At 45.3% G+C, this 14,470-nt stretch overlaps 2 protein-coding genes across 2 annotated transcripts; both read right to left on the bottom strand.

The window, feature by feature from the left end:
* Window positions 1-140: 140 nt before the first annotated feature.
* LOC101754154 (2-isopropylmalate synthase A) lies at window positions 141-6,010 on the bottom strand. The gene is made up of 12 exons (XM_004977445.3): window positions 4,999-6,010; window positions 3,925-4,138; window positions 3,752-3,832; window positions 3,540-3,629; window positions 3,355-3,441; window positions 2,932-3,032; window positions 2,318-2,351; window positions 2,145-2,219; window positions 1,796-1,879; window positions 1,578-1,712; window positions 744-889; window positions 141-659 (listed from the first exon to the last, which is right to left on the bottom strand). The coding sequence occupies exons 1-12, from the start codon at window positions 5,715-5,717 to the stop codon at window positions 530-532; spliced, it is 1,896 nt and encodes a 631-aa protein (XP_004977502.1). The 5' UTR covers window positions 5,718-6,010; the 3' UTR covers window positions 141-529.
* Window positions 6,011-9,990: 3,980 nt separating this feature from the next.
* On the bottom strand, window positions 9,991-12,642 carry LOC101753750 (protein STRICTOSIDINE SYNTHASE-LIKE 10). The gene is made up of 3 exons (XM_004977444.4): window positions 12,249-12,642; window positions 10,793-11,062; window positions 9,991-10,683 (listed from the first exon to the last, which is right to left on the bottom strand). The coding sequence occupies exons 1-3, from the start codon at window positions 12,500-12,502 to the stop codon at window positions 10,107-10,109; spliced, it is 1,101 nt and encodes a 366-aa protein (XP_004977501.1). The 5' UTR covers window positions 12,503-12,642; the 3' UTR covers window positions 9,991-10,106.
* Between the last annotated feature and the right edge of the window lie 1,828 nt (window positions 12,643-14,470).

The following is a 14,470-nucleotide window of genomic DNA, read 5'->3' as shown; positions in this document are numbered from 1 at the left end:
ATTTGTATGATGAGCATATATAGCATCATTTTTTTAAAGGAAGTATATATAGCATCATTACGAAGGAGAATTTCATGAACCTTAGATAAAATAAAGAAGCCGATCGATAGATATATCGCTTTACCTTATTAAGCAATAGATGAACTAAGGTTGTTTTACTGCTAGGGTGGAATACTCAAAAGGGGCAGAAGGAAAAAGGAGGTAAATCCGGTCCATGGTATTCCCAATTATCAGAAAAGACGACAGATTTGGGGTTGCGAAATCATCCAACAGATGGCTACATAGACCCTATCATTTCCTTATTGAAAGTATGGTCTATAACATACAAATTGTACACTGCATAGGCCAAAAGCTTCATGACTGTCCTAACCAGACGATCCTCCAAAACGAACGGCACAATCTTCACGCTGACGAAGGGAAAAACCCAATATCAACCCAGCCTATACTGAAACGAAATGTCGCCCGGAGTTGGTCCAGAGCTCTTACATGCTCAGCCCATATGAGAACCAAAGGGAACGCCGAGCTCACTTTAAACACTTGTGCTCTCAGGTACTTCGCTGCTGGCTTTTACAACACCAGCAAAACTGCACATCTTGTTCAGGGCACTCAGGTAGGCTCTGACGCTGGACACAACAACGTCCATTGATGCCCCACTCCCACTGATGTCAACAAGCACAAGAGATGAGGTAACGAATAGCAAGAGAGCATAAAAGACATGAAAATGGATTTGGAAGGGCTATAACCTGAAGGAGCGATTGAAAGAGTGACCAGTCAAGGCATGCTTGGAGTTGTTGCTCAAATCTCCAGTGATAATCACTCGAGTGGTTGCAATTGCGTCAATGCCTTCTGTGACTGAAGTCATACCATATTCTCGGAGAACAGTTGGAATCTGCTGATTGTAAATACCATTAGATTTCTCTTGGTACTGATAAAACGATAGTCAATGAGATACAATTATTTAGTGGTTGCATTAGGTCCTGGATGCACCAGTTAGTCCATTTGTGGTTCTCTACTCCAGACTGATACTAGACAAACCATGTTATACTCAATACATGTTAGATAATTAAACATTTGACATCTTAATTTTTAATACACCAGTTATTCTTACAATGACACCACAAAAAAGTAACACACCCATTTTTCCAAACAAAGTCAGAAACGGTTGTCCATAAAATATCTAATATCACATTGTATGATGCCACAGATTGAAATGGGCCTTGTTACCTTCCCAATTAGCACAATGGACATTTCATGTCTTCCTTACTGCTAAAACTTACTCAGACTTCATGCTCTCATCAATCATGGTAATAAGCTACAGATCATGCCACTACATATATGCCATTTCATTTTTAACATAAAACCAGTGTATCGTCTGTTGAAATTTATCACATTTTCATGCAAATCCTAGTTAAATTTGTGCATTTTAGCATATCATCATGATGATAATAAGCAAGAGGTTCACCAGATATAATTAGTTCTATAATTGCCCCCAAAAAAGGTATTGCATCCAAATATCTCATCCCGTTAGAAATAATGTACCAGCGCAAGAAAGGTAAAAAAATGTGGCAGCAACAAACCTGGATTATTTCGTCAACAGCCTTATAAGCTGCATCGACTGGGCCTGTTCCCACACAACATGCTATTTTCTCCTCTCCATCTGGTGCTATCAGTTTCACAGTTGCTGTAGATAAACCAAGTGTTCCACATGTTGCCTGCAAAGGGGTGCATAACATTTCAAGCTTAGCATATCACATTCCTATTAACCAAAGTTTAGCTGAATGCAGCTCAATTATACCTGTACATCAGCAAGGGACCAAATAACCTTAGGCTGGAATATCTGATCTGACAATAATGCTTCTATGTCTTCATCAGTTACACGCTACAAAGGGTGAACTAACTGGTGAGTTTCCATGCATAGTGCGTGTATGAAGGACAGATGCATATTATAATAACAATTTGATAAACATTGAGCATGGAAGCAAGTAGCCCTCCAAGGAAATGTAATGATCCAATAAAAAGATGTAGGATAACATTGTGAGATGGTGAAAACAAAAGAAGGTGAAAGTTATTAATCAATGCATGCGATGTTTAGATAGATAATAATAAAATGTAGCAATAGAGCAAGTACTTTGGAAAAGCCTCACCTTTTTCTTCTCCGCAACCTCTTTGTAGCGTTTAAAGAAGTCCTCAAATTCCTTGTCACTGATTTCATATCCAAGCTACAAGATGAACAATGATGATGTCATCCGGTAACAGTAATAACTGAAATTGAAGAACTCTAATTGTGACTAGAACAAAGGAAATATCTAAGATGTACCTCCACTAGCTTAGATCTCACAGCATGCCTTCCACTGGAAAAACCAAGAACAGAAAACATTACTATGAATGAGATTATCAAACTGACCTAATTTATCGTTGTATGCCTGCATAACTGATTTGAGCAACAAATATCCAATTCAGCTAACCTAGAAGTGTATGAAAATATAATGCATTTGAGCACAAAACAATCCTAGAAGCATAAAAATGACTAAACGTTTGATTAAAAAGCTCTTACACGTCAAACAATCAATGTCCAGTTCAAGAATATAGCATGTCATAGCATACTGATAGAATTATAGAATCTAGGTCGTGACCGTAGTGTAATGCTTTACATCATACCCTACTAACATACTTTTGTAACACTTATTGTACACATGCCACCAGAGAACAACTCCTGTGTTACCGCCCATTAGGGTGTTACCGTGTTACCAAATTCAAAATGCATGTCTACAGTGATCGAAAAATCCCAACAAAAATATGAATGGATAGCTCATGTCATCTTCTACCATCATGCAAAATTTGAGATGCAACGGAAACTTGTACAAGATGCAACAAAAAAGTGAAATCTTTTGAGAAAGTGAGCTAAAGAGGGTAAGAAGTGTTGCATGATACCTGAGTTTCCCAAGAACAATTCCAAATTCATTTGCACGAGTTAAACCAATATCGTCAGGTGATATTATTTCATAAGTTCCTTTATATTTAAGCATCCCATCCTACAAAAAACAAAACAGAAGAACATTGATACGAAGAACCATTCCAGCCTATAACCAACACAACTTATGAAAATAGTTAAATCGTATACCAATGTGATCATCAGCTATAAAAATAATATATCTCAGTCTCAGAGCAATGATGCAAGGTGAAGCCAAGACTGATCCATCACAATGGTGAGAACAATGATTTACAAGTTGCGAACAACTACCGAGGAGGTGCAAAGGAGCAATCCTATGGATTTAAAAACAACCAACCCACAACTACTATAAGTCTACAAGTCCAATAAGTTGATGTAGTAAAGGAGACTGCAAATATGTTTACCTGATGGATTCCACTTTCATGAGCAAAGGCATTGGCACCAACAATAGCTTTGTGTGGTTGTACGTGAAGTCCACTGTGCTCTTGTACCTAAAATAATTAGACCATTGCGCCAGAAATTTCACTCATCTGGAAAATGCAAAAGAGACCAAAAGGAAAATAAACAAAAGAAGAAACAATTATTGTACCATTTTGCTCGTCAAAGTAATATGTTGGGAATTGATTCCAGTATACAGGCCATTTAAGAGTTCCCCACGACACTTAATTGCCATGACAACCTGAAAACGAGGCCAGAAAATATTAGGCATGTAGAAACAAAAATTCATATTTCTTTTCACAGCCTATCAGACTATTTCGTAAGGTATGTCCAGCACATAATATGACAAGTACATGAGCTCACCTCCTCCAAAGATGCATTTCCGGCTCTTTCACCAATACCATTAATAGTCACCTCTAACTGACGCGCTCCTGCACGAGCACCCTAAAGTTAAGTCAAATTAGTAACCCGGTTTAAGATTAGGCCATTGATAATAGATCATATAAAAATAGAAATAAATAAGGAAAAGGTAGTACTGCTAATGTGTTGGCAGTCGCAAGACCAAGGTCATTCTGGCAATGAGTGGAAATGATAGCATTTTCAATCCCAGGAGTGTTTGCCTTTATGTCAGCAATCAAGTTCCCAAATTCATAAGGAAGAGTGTATCCAACAGTGTCCGGGATGTTGAGAGTTGTAGCTCCAGCTTTTATGACTTCCTCTAGTATATGATACAGAAACTCTCTATTTGACCTGGATGGCAAAGTGAAATCTATCATGCCACAGCCTTATGTACACCAGAAAATGGGATTTTTTTTGTTTGTAAATACTATAAAAAACTATGGGTGTAATAGCATGAGCTTACTGTTGCTTTTGCGACAGTGAACTGGCCAAGGCGAAAAGATATATATAATTCAAATGCGCCAATAAGCAAGCTTACAAGTTTACTTATGGTTGAACATGACAACAAAATTTCAGTAGTCACCAACTATTGCCCTGTTTTGATTTGTTAATAAAGCCGCTTCCAAAATGTAGATAATACTCCCTCCGTTTTTATTTATAAGGCGCACACGCATATCAAGATTCAAACTTTGCAACCTTTAACCAATAGTTTGACTATTAATTTTTTATTTTTATAATGTAAATTTTATATGGTTGGATTCTTAATCAAATATACTCTACAATGATTATAAATTTATAACCATAAATAATATAATATAAGATAAATGAATGGTTAAAGTGTTATTTGGAAGACCGTGCCAAGTCATACCATGCCTTATAAAATCAGATGGAGTACCCACCATCTTTTTCCCCACCAAGTGATGCTACTTTGCAAGCTAGAGAAGCTCAGTAGTATTCAACACGTATCAATCAATTTGCCTCAAAATCAACTTAAATTCCGTTAAATTTGGACCTCTTTGGTGCTTAACTGCCAACAGATTGCCGGCTGATTTGAGAACTCGAGATAAGTCAGATGGAAGTTTAATACCAGATTAAAGTTTGAGGTACCAAATATTTCGATCTTATTCCTTACAGATAAGATTCAAACAAATTTGATAAATAATCAACAAAATTTGCAACAGTTAGTGTCTCTCCAGTGTCAATAGAAATACCTTCCGGCATCCTCGGGGCTGAATTCGACATCAGGGCATCCCAGGCTGCGGGCGTACGCCACCATCTCCCTGGCAATGGCCACCACCTGCTCGGGCGTCTTCCTGAGCTTGTGCTGCATATGGATCTCGCTGGTGGCAATGAACGTGTGTATCCTCGGGCGCCGCGCGTGCCTGACGGCCTCCCAGGCGGCGTCAATGTCCTTCCTATTGCACCGCGAGAGGCCGCAGATGACGGGCACGTGCCCATCCTCCCCGACGGGGGTGTTGCCGACCTCGATGGCGATGGAGCGCACGGCGTCGAGGTCGTCGGGGGATGAGGCCGGGAAGCCGGCCTCGATGATGTCGACGCCGAGGCGGGCGAGCTGGCGCGCGACGACGAGCTTTTCGGCGCTGGTCATGGTGGCGCCCGGGGACTGCTCCCCGTCGCGGAGAGTGGTGTCGAAGATGCGGACGTAGTTGGGATCGTCGATGCGGCCGGGGACGTACTCGGGCCGCCGCGGCGGCTGCTGCTGCTGCTGAGACGACGCCCGGATGGGGCGGGCCAGCGCGCCGAGGCGGCGGCGGGCGCCGGGGCTCGCCCTGACGGCGGCGGCGGAGAGGCCATGGGCGAAGCGGGGGGCGGCGCGGGAGGAGAGGGATGGGGATTGGGATGGGAAGCGGTTGGCGATGGGGGTGGGGGTTTGGGAGGTGGAGCAGAAGGGTTTAGCGGCGGAGGCCATGGTCGTCGGGGTGGGTCTCGTCGGCGGACTCAGGGGGGGCGCACGGGGGTTTAGGGGACGGTGGCGGCGGCTCTGGCTTAATTAAGGAAGGAAACCGCCGAAGGCCCAAATGGAAAGGGAGAGGAGGCGGCGGCCGACAAGGCAGAGGCAGCCACGGGCAACCGGTGGATGACTCAGATACCTTCTTGTATCCTCATCTGGACGGGGGAGGTTTCGTAACCGGCACGGAGGCAGCTAGCTCGGCGGGCTGACTTGAGCAGGTGCCGCCGCGGCGAGCATGCGAGAGTGGTGACTGCCTGACTGGCGAGCGAGGTGGACGGGTGGTGGTGGTGACTGCCTGACTGGTGAGGGTGACGTGCCGTCGTGTGCCTTGTCCACTAGCGTAACAAACTTGCGGGGTCAGCCTGGCCCACAAGATTCAAGGCCAAACGAACCTCATATATTGCTGTTTTTGGGTTTTCAAAAAAATTTATATTGCTTTTGCAATTTTCGAGTAGTTTTAACTTTTCACCGCATCGGGACATGTTTTCAATTGACTTTTCAAGTTGTCATCTCAAATCCACTAAAAGCCTTGTTTAGTTACCAATTTGGGAGTGTCAAAGTTAAAATTTTGCCATAAATGCGCAACTGTAGCATTTCGTTTGTATTTGTGATTTATTATCCAAACATTGACTAATTAGGCTTAAAAGATTCGTCTCGCAAAGTACAACAAAACTGTGCAATTAGTTTTTGATTTCGTCTACATTTAGTACTCCATGCATGTACCGCAAGTTTGATGTGATGGGGAATCTTCTTTTTGCATAGTGTCAAAGTTGGGATTTTGAAGAAAACTAAACATGGCCATGGTAAAGAAAACGAATCGTGAAGTCAGTCCAGCAGAACTCTGAAGCTTCAGTGCCCACAAGAGGGAACTCGCGCAGAAGCCCAATGCAATTGTTGTTGGCTTGCTGCAGAGATGGAAACAAATTCAAATCTTGTAATGGACTAGATCAGCAAATTTCAGTATAGAAAAAAGGACCATCATCCTTTCAAAACCTATGGTTCATTCCTCATAATGTCGTCAAACAAACAAACAAACATAAGTAATGCTCAAACATGCATCCTGATGGTCTGTCAGAGACAATAGATTTTTCAATTTGTCCATTAGTACATCCAAATACATTTGGTAAATAAATCAGTATAGTATCTCAAAGAAACCAATAAAAGAACACTTAAAATGCTTGCCTTGGTGATGAAATCATGGATGTTTGGCTGTTTGCCTTGATGATGAAACAATGGATAACTCTCACCCGTGTGGCTTGCATTGTAAGGCCAAATATATTAGCAAGAACTGGAACACTGGCTACGGAAATAGAACAGCTTGGCAAAAAGTTGGGTAGAAATATCCAGTAAGACTTGTTGTTCTGATCAGCAACAATTGCGACCTGATCATTTACAACATAAAATACATGTTGGGTAACTGATATGGGAATCACTAGTACGAGACGATATATACACTTAGCTTGCACACATTACTTTCTACACTAGTTGATCTCGACCTCCGTGTAGTCCTCCGCATAGCTCTTTTTGCGGAACTGCTTGATGAGAGCTTCCTCATACTCCAGGATCTTGTCAGCGGTAGCCTTTCGTTTGGCATAGAATTCGCGGACTTCCTGAGAAAGCTTGGGCAGCTCCTCTTCAGGAAAACCATCAAGGGGCTTGTGGGGCTGCGATTCCAAGACGGTCGTCTTGATCACCTTCTTTCTCTTTTTTTCCGACGGCCGACTGGGCCGCCTCCGCCACCGTGCGCTTCATGAGAGCTTTCGCCTCCCTCTTCAGCTTCAGGATCTTGGACCGCTCCTTGGCGCTCGCTTCCTTCGTCTTCAAGGACTGCACGGATCGCCGCAGGGATCGCAGCGATCGAGCTGAAACCTCTGCCTCCTCACTCTTGGGAAGAATCTACAAAATAGCACCAGTCTGAACAACATCCGGTCTTCGTGTATTCGGAGAATAGAATCGTAAGGCAAGTAATGAGTGAGCAAACAACACTATCCTTTCTTTCCCCTTTGTTTTAATTGTTTCCCCTCCTTTCCACATACTAGCAGAGTGACGCAGTGTAAAAAAATCACTAAACAAGAATTTATATTTATAGAAAATAATCTAATAAACAATAATTTTATGTTTATAGCAACAATGTACACATGGCAAGTGCTTATTTTAAGAAACTTCAGTAAATGTGCAGAGCTAATCAATTAATAATTAAATTTTAAAAACCCTATAATCGGTTGACTCATATGGAAATGATCCCATCTCAAACATGACTCATACAACAAACCTCAATCGATAAGCCCATAAATATACGGATGCTCAATTAATCAAATTAATCGGTTATCAGTTAACTTATTTCTTATTTTTATTTATTTTCTAAATATAGAACCAATCAAGTACATATTGCACAGTATATCAATTACATATTGCATAGTATATGCACGTTTTTCTAAATATAGAACCAATCAAGTACATATTGCACAGTATGATGGATTAATTAGGCTTAATAGATTCTTCTCGTGAATTAGTATAGGGGTTTTACAGTTAGTTTTATGATTAGCTCATATTTAGTCCTCCTAATTAGCGTCCGAACATCCGATACGACCCTCCTAAAGTTTAGTACCTCGTATCCAAACACCCCCTAAAAGAAACACCAAGTCTAAAATAAATGGTTGGTAAATTAGGATATGATGTACCGCTCTCAAGTTTTATATTTTTTAAATGTTCTATTCCACGTTCAAGCTCCTTTCACTAATTCTGAACTTGCCTCCAGCTATTGCCATCAATGCTTATTCATGAAGATCAAGAGGTTAATTGAGGAATCTAATTGGATTGCAAGAGCATAAGTATGCATTGAACCATTTGGATGTTGTCATGCTACCATTCGGGTTGTACCTAGTGTTGCCATTTATATTGCTATCTGCATTGTATTGATACTCCTTCCATTCTAGATATTTTAATTTTTCAAAGTTCATAGATATTATTATAGATATTATTATAGATATTATTAGGTATATATATACCGTACCCGATCGCACCCGCCGGACCACGCTCGCACCTCTCCTCCCGCTGGTTTTTTTTCCCACCGCATCCCCGATCTTTTTTTTTGGGCTTTTTTCCCCGAACGTGGGTCGTCAGTTCGCCGTTAAGTCTCCCTTCCGTTCTCGCCGCCACTCCCCATCCGCACCCGCCACCGCCGCCACTCGCCATCCGCAGCCGCCGCCGCCGGTCGAGTGCTGTTTCCCGGTCCGTTCTCGCCGCCACTCGCCATCCCCCGCCGCCGCCGCCACTCGCCATCCGCACCCGCCGCCGCCACTCGCCATCCACCGCCGCCGCCGCCTGCCGGTGCTGTTCCCCGTTCCGTTCTCGCCGCCACTCGCCATCCGCAGCCGCCGACGCCACTCGCCATCCGCTGCCGCCGCCGCCTGCCGGTGCTTGCTCGCTCCCTGCCCGAGCTGCTCGCCTGGGACGGACGCGGAGCGTGTCGGGCACGGACGCGGCGAGGAGGCGCGGGGTCGCGGTGCTAGGTCACCTCCGGCGCAACCCAAGCTGCTCGCCTTCTCCATCGCTCCCACATGTGCTCCACCTTGCCTCATGTGCCCGCCGCCGGCCGCTGCCCCGGCGAGGCCGTCCTCGTTTCTCTCGTCGCACGCACCGCTGCCGCAGCCGTGCGCTTCGCCGCCTTGCGCTTCATGAGAGTCTTCGCCTCCCTCTTCATCTTCAGGATCTCGGACTGCTCCTTGGCTCTCGCTTCCTTCGTCGTCAAGGACCGCACGGATCGCCGCAGGGATCGCAGCGATCGAGCTGAAACTTCTTCCTCATTCCTCTTGCCACCGCCCGCCATCTAGCACCAACCAACCACTCCCTCACGAAGCAAGATCACCAAGCTCTCTGCCTCTCGAAACAGACGCTCCAACCTTGCCTCTCAAAGAGCTGGGGACTGCGAGGATGCGGCGGCTATCGGCTTGGACACGCAAGGAGATCGAGGAGAGCCCCAGATATATATAGGCTAGCTGGTGAGTGTGCCGTGCCACGAACTATTGGCTTAATTAAGGAAGGAAACCTGTGAAATGTGATTTGGAAAGGCAGAGGAGTCCCGAGGAGGCCGACAAGCAGTCCGACAGGGAGAGGAGCCCCCGGCGACATCGAACTCTATATTCAGAGTTTTTAAGATAAAGCTCTAGCTATGGCTCGTTGTGATTATTGGGCCTTGATATTTGATCCAAAACCTAGAAACACTGAAAAAGACCCAAACCTGAGGCTGATCAATGCATGCGCATTGTTTATAATGGTGGGACAAACAGTAGCATATACATGTGAATAATCATATATCCGATGCATATTCAATCGTATCATAAGCTTCTACAACTTATATACTCCGAGAAAAGGTGACGTAACAGAGCCTATCCATAAGCTCCCATTCCTTTCTTCCACCTCGCTGACCGACTTGAAAGCCTTTTGTACGGCACCGTGAACACTAACCACCTCTATTGTTTTTCCATCCTCGCTCAACCTCAGCGCTATAACCTGACGGCCAAGCCGATTCAAGAGCCATGAGGCACGCTGGACATGGCGCATCGGCAACTTGAGTATCAATCTCCTTAGCCAAGGGTAAGAAATCGACCACTCGGCGATCTTCCCTCTCTTGGCATGGAGACCAACCCAGAACCCTCCTCTGGGGCTCATCTTGATGTTGTCCGGAAACCAAGGTAGCTGCACGACTTGTTCTAGGGTCGAAGCTTTCGGTGTCTTGATCCAGTACCTCATAATTTTGCCAGTTGTGGTTTCTGCAAGGAGCAAGTATGTGCCATCCGTGCTCATTGCCAAGCCATTGGCGAAAGATAGACCATCAACCAAGACTTCCACTTGATTGCTCTTTGGGTCATATTTTAACAATCTACCAGTATTGTCACCCGATATAACAATGTTCAAAAACTCCCTGCAGATGAATTTTAGTAACCATGGTCAATGGACATCTCAGATCATCAAACTGATGTGAAAAGGAAAAGTAAGCACATAAAACTAAAGTTCCAAGATGATGCATTCACCTTCTCTGAAACCTTGTACTGGTCTCGGTGAAGTAGATGGCTCCGGTTTCGTAGTCGATCTCGATGCCGTTGGCGAAGCTGAACGGGCGGCTCCCTTGCCACTCCGGCACCAGCGGTCTGGACACGTGATCCTCCGGCCCGACCACTCTCAGCCCATGGTACGCGTCCGCGACGTACAGCTCCCCCGTCTCGCTGTTGAACCTGAGGCCCAGTGGGCGCCCACACTCGTGCTCCCGGCCCGGGTCCTGAGAGCCTCTGCAACTGTCCAGCCTGCACTTGTTAATTACAGACATCAGTATAATGAGCTGCGGTGCTTTGCCTAGAATAATCGACTACTACTGCACACTGTTTACTGCATCTCAATCATCAATCCCCTCTCTGTTTACATCATTAAATTGCTCAAAGAAGAAGGATGCTTTTCTTAGTTCGTCCACGTAAAAAATAAGACCTTCTGACCATGGTTTGCTCTCAAAGTATATCTATCATCGCTACAGAACGAATCAACAATGTGATATACCATTTTGAAACATATTTTTTATGTACTAAATACATATAATTTGACCAGGGGTTGGTCATAAAAGTTTGGATTCTCGAGAAAAAAATATATGATTTGTATTTTTTTTACCAATGGATATTAGGGCGAATTAAAGTTAAAAATAAACTGCACCAGAAGCTAAATTTTACAAGGCTTGGCCACTTTCACCTCTTCTTAACAGAAGAAAGTAGCTCGAATAGATCCTTAACTCCAAGATTGCAAAATCATTTAACCTCATTAATTGCAGACCAGTGAGGCAGTGACTGGAGAGAGACAAAAAATATTGGCATGTTGTACTCTGTCCAAGACATGGTGTCCGATGAAGTCGTACCATGAGTTCTTCAGTCATTTTCAGTAGGGAAGACGGCACGATCAGTATTATGTGCACCATTAATTTGACGCCCCAACCATAATCATAGCTTTGAATATTTGAGTTTGCATCGCTGGGAGCGCAACAGAGAGCTACCATGATGGATGGAGATTGTCATAAAAGGTTGGAATAGTATCTTGCTCATTATTGTGCTTGGAATTAGAACATTACTTCATTATCAGCAAAAGAGAGATACTGAAAACTTATAGCATCAGAGGCTATCTGGTTTCTCAGGTTTGATTGACAACTCTCGGCTTAGTATCCTTCGTTCCAAGTCTGGAAAACCCTGAACCTGCCCAACTGAATTGCATCCTACTGCCAGGGGCAAAAGAAGAAGAAGAAGAAGAAAAGTACTGTATGTTGTTGTGCCCCTGGAAATGATGTCAGAATCGAGTCATTTATGCCCAGAGGATGTCGAGATCATGTCAGTTTCAGCGTTACTACTTATTATACGGCCCAACCGTTAACTTTGCACTGCACATCACAAGAGCTACTACGTACCAGATGAATAGAGAGAGCTAGCATGACGGACGGGCATCGGCAATACTTACAGCTCCGGCGCCGAGCAGGAGTGCTCCACCCACCGCCGCTCCTCCGCCAGACACCTGAGGACCCGCCCGTCCGACACGCTCGTGTACGGCCCGCCGCCGCTCTCGTCGAAGACGATGCTCTCGGGCCCCGCGGCGCCGTCGAGCGGGACCAGCTCGACGTCGCCGTCCCCTATCTCGAGCCGCCTGACGTCGCTGAGCGAGTCGAGCGACAGGAAGGCCGCCGCGGCGACGAGCACCAGCACCTCCGCGCGCATCGCGAGAGACGGAGACGAAGAAGAAGCTGGGACGCAGGCAGGGAGGCAGCAGAGTAAAGTCTGCACTGTGCAACGACGCAGGCCGGTGCAGATTTGTTTTAGGTGAGCTACCAGCAGTGTGGCATCGCTTGACCTGGCGAGCGAGGTCTCTGAGCTATATAAGCAGAGGATGGAGGCATGTGGAGCAGCCACTGACACGGTGCCGGGGGCGTTAATGTTCTCTGCTGCCATCCGATCCGGTCCGGCGTCCACGATCACTGGGAGGGAGCCGGGTGTCCCGTCCGACGGTCCTACTGAATTCGTACATGTTCTGTTGCTGTCTCACCGTTGCAACTGCTAGTCCCCTCTGGTACTCGTCACTTGAATGCTGTCTCTGTGTGTGCCTACGCCTACCATGTGTGTCTCACGACAACGAGCCGCCTACACGTTTTAGCTACGGCTCGACGGCTGCATCAGGCCACCGCAGTCACAGATTTGACGACCACAGCTTAGCCACACCCAGAATTTTTACAAATACATGTGCACCTAGTTCAAACAAAAACATGATCCATCACAAATACTGTGCCCTTATCGGTGCGATGACAGGCGCCACTTATCTTCCCGACTAGGATTCGATGCGAGATGAGAAGAGCAGAGCAAACTCCTGACATTCCAGTCAATCCAAGGGCGCAAGCACCGCACTGTACTTGGATCTGAATTGCGTCAAAGTTTAAGAGCAGATTACTGATGGATTGCAGGAACGATATATAAGGATTCAGGAGAAAGATGGACTTACAGTTCCTGAATTGCCCCCCCTAATGCTGCGGTTTGTCTAGAGGATCACCCCCTGAATCTTCTTGCTAATTAAATTAAGCAAGCATGGTCCATCTCATGAACGTCTGCAGTTGTTAGCCCAAGATGAGTATTAGACTAGCCCAAACCCAACAAACAAGCCTTTGCTCCTCGTACCGCTGCTGGTCAGGTGGTGCTTCGATCTCCAGACTCCAGGCCACCGTCCGCTGGTGCGGCCGGCCCTGCAAGATGCAGCGCCAGTAGCCACTAGCCCACTAGGCTGCTAATCCATGGACCTATGCTCCACGTTCCCTCCGTACGATTTTAATCTCCAATTGCAACTATATATGCTTTACAATTAGATTGAGGTGGGTACTAGGGCTAATTAAATTACGCAAACCATCGGAAGCTAATTGAGTTGGAAGACCTCTCAACTTACAAATCTTCAAGCACTTTGTGCCTTTGGATCCAAGACTCCAAACCTGATAGTTCAAAGATTTGAACTCTAGTAGAAAAACACTATCCTCCTCATTTCTAATCAAAGATAGAGCCCAGCTAGCTAGAGTGTCAGCTACCACACTTTCATCTCGATGTATGCAACCAACCCGAGCTAAATCCAAGTTAAAGATGTAACATGTTTTGTGTTGGCAAACACTACATGCTATCTTATTTTATTCGTGTATATACGATTTAATTCAATTCGAAGATAACTAATTGAGAACTACCTTTAATTTCTTCTTATCAACAAACATATGTATGATGTAGCCAAATTTGTAGCTTTAATTGGTTGCTATCTATGCTCTGGCCAAGTTCGTATAAGTATATATACTATGTGTATATGCCATCATGTACGATTGTTGTCGGTATTGCTTGCCTGCCCCCCTATGTCTATGTTCAAATCCTAGCTACGCCCCTGCCGTCGCGCCGCCGTCAACGGGGATCAGCTCCAGGCCGCCATCATCGTCACCACGTATCTCCAGCACCGGCACGTCGTCGTCGCGCCGCGAGTCGTCGAGTCGACGATAGGAACGCCGCCGCGGCGACGGCGGCCGCGAGCACCACGAGCCCCATCGTCGTCTTCATGGCTTGCTCGAGGGAGCACGTGCCGTGTGCTAAGTAATGGGCCGCCTCCTGGCGTCCACGGAAACTCGATGAAGGCTAAGGTTTTGGAGAGGGAAACATGGAGCGGAGCAGACC

The sequence above is a fragment of the Setaria italica genome, chromosome VII (genome assembly GCF_000263155.2).
Source record: "Setaria italica strain Yugu1 chromosome VII, Setaria_italica_v2.0, whole genome shotgun sequence".
In the NCBI taxonomy this organism is placed as follows: Eukaryota; Viridiplantae; Streptophyta; class Magnoliopsida; order Poales; family Poaceae; genus Setaria; species Setaria italica.
The sequence above is the reverse complement of the archived record's forward strand: the minus strand, read 5'-3'. Positions and strand labels throughout refer to the sequence as shown.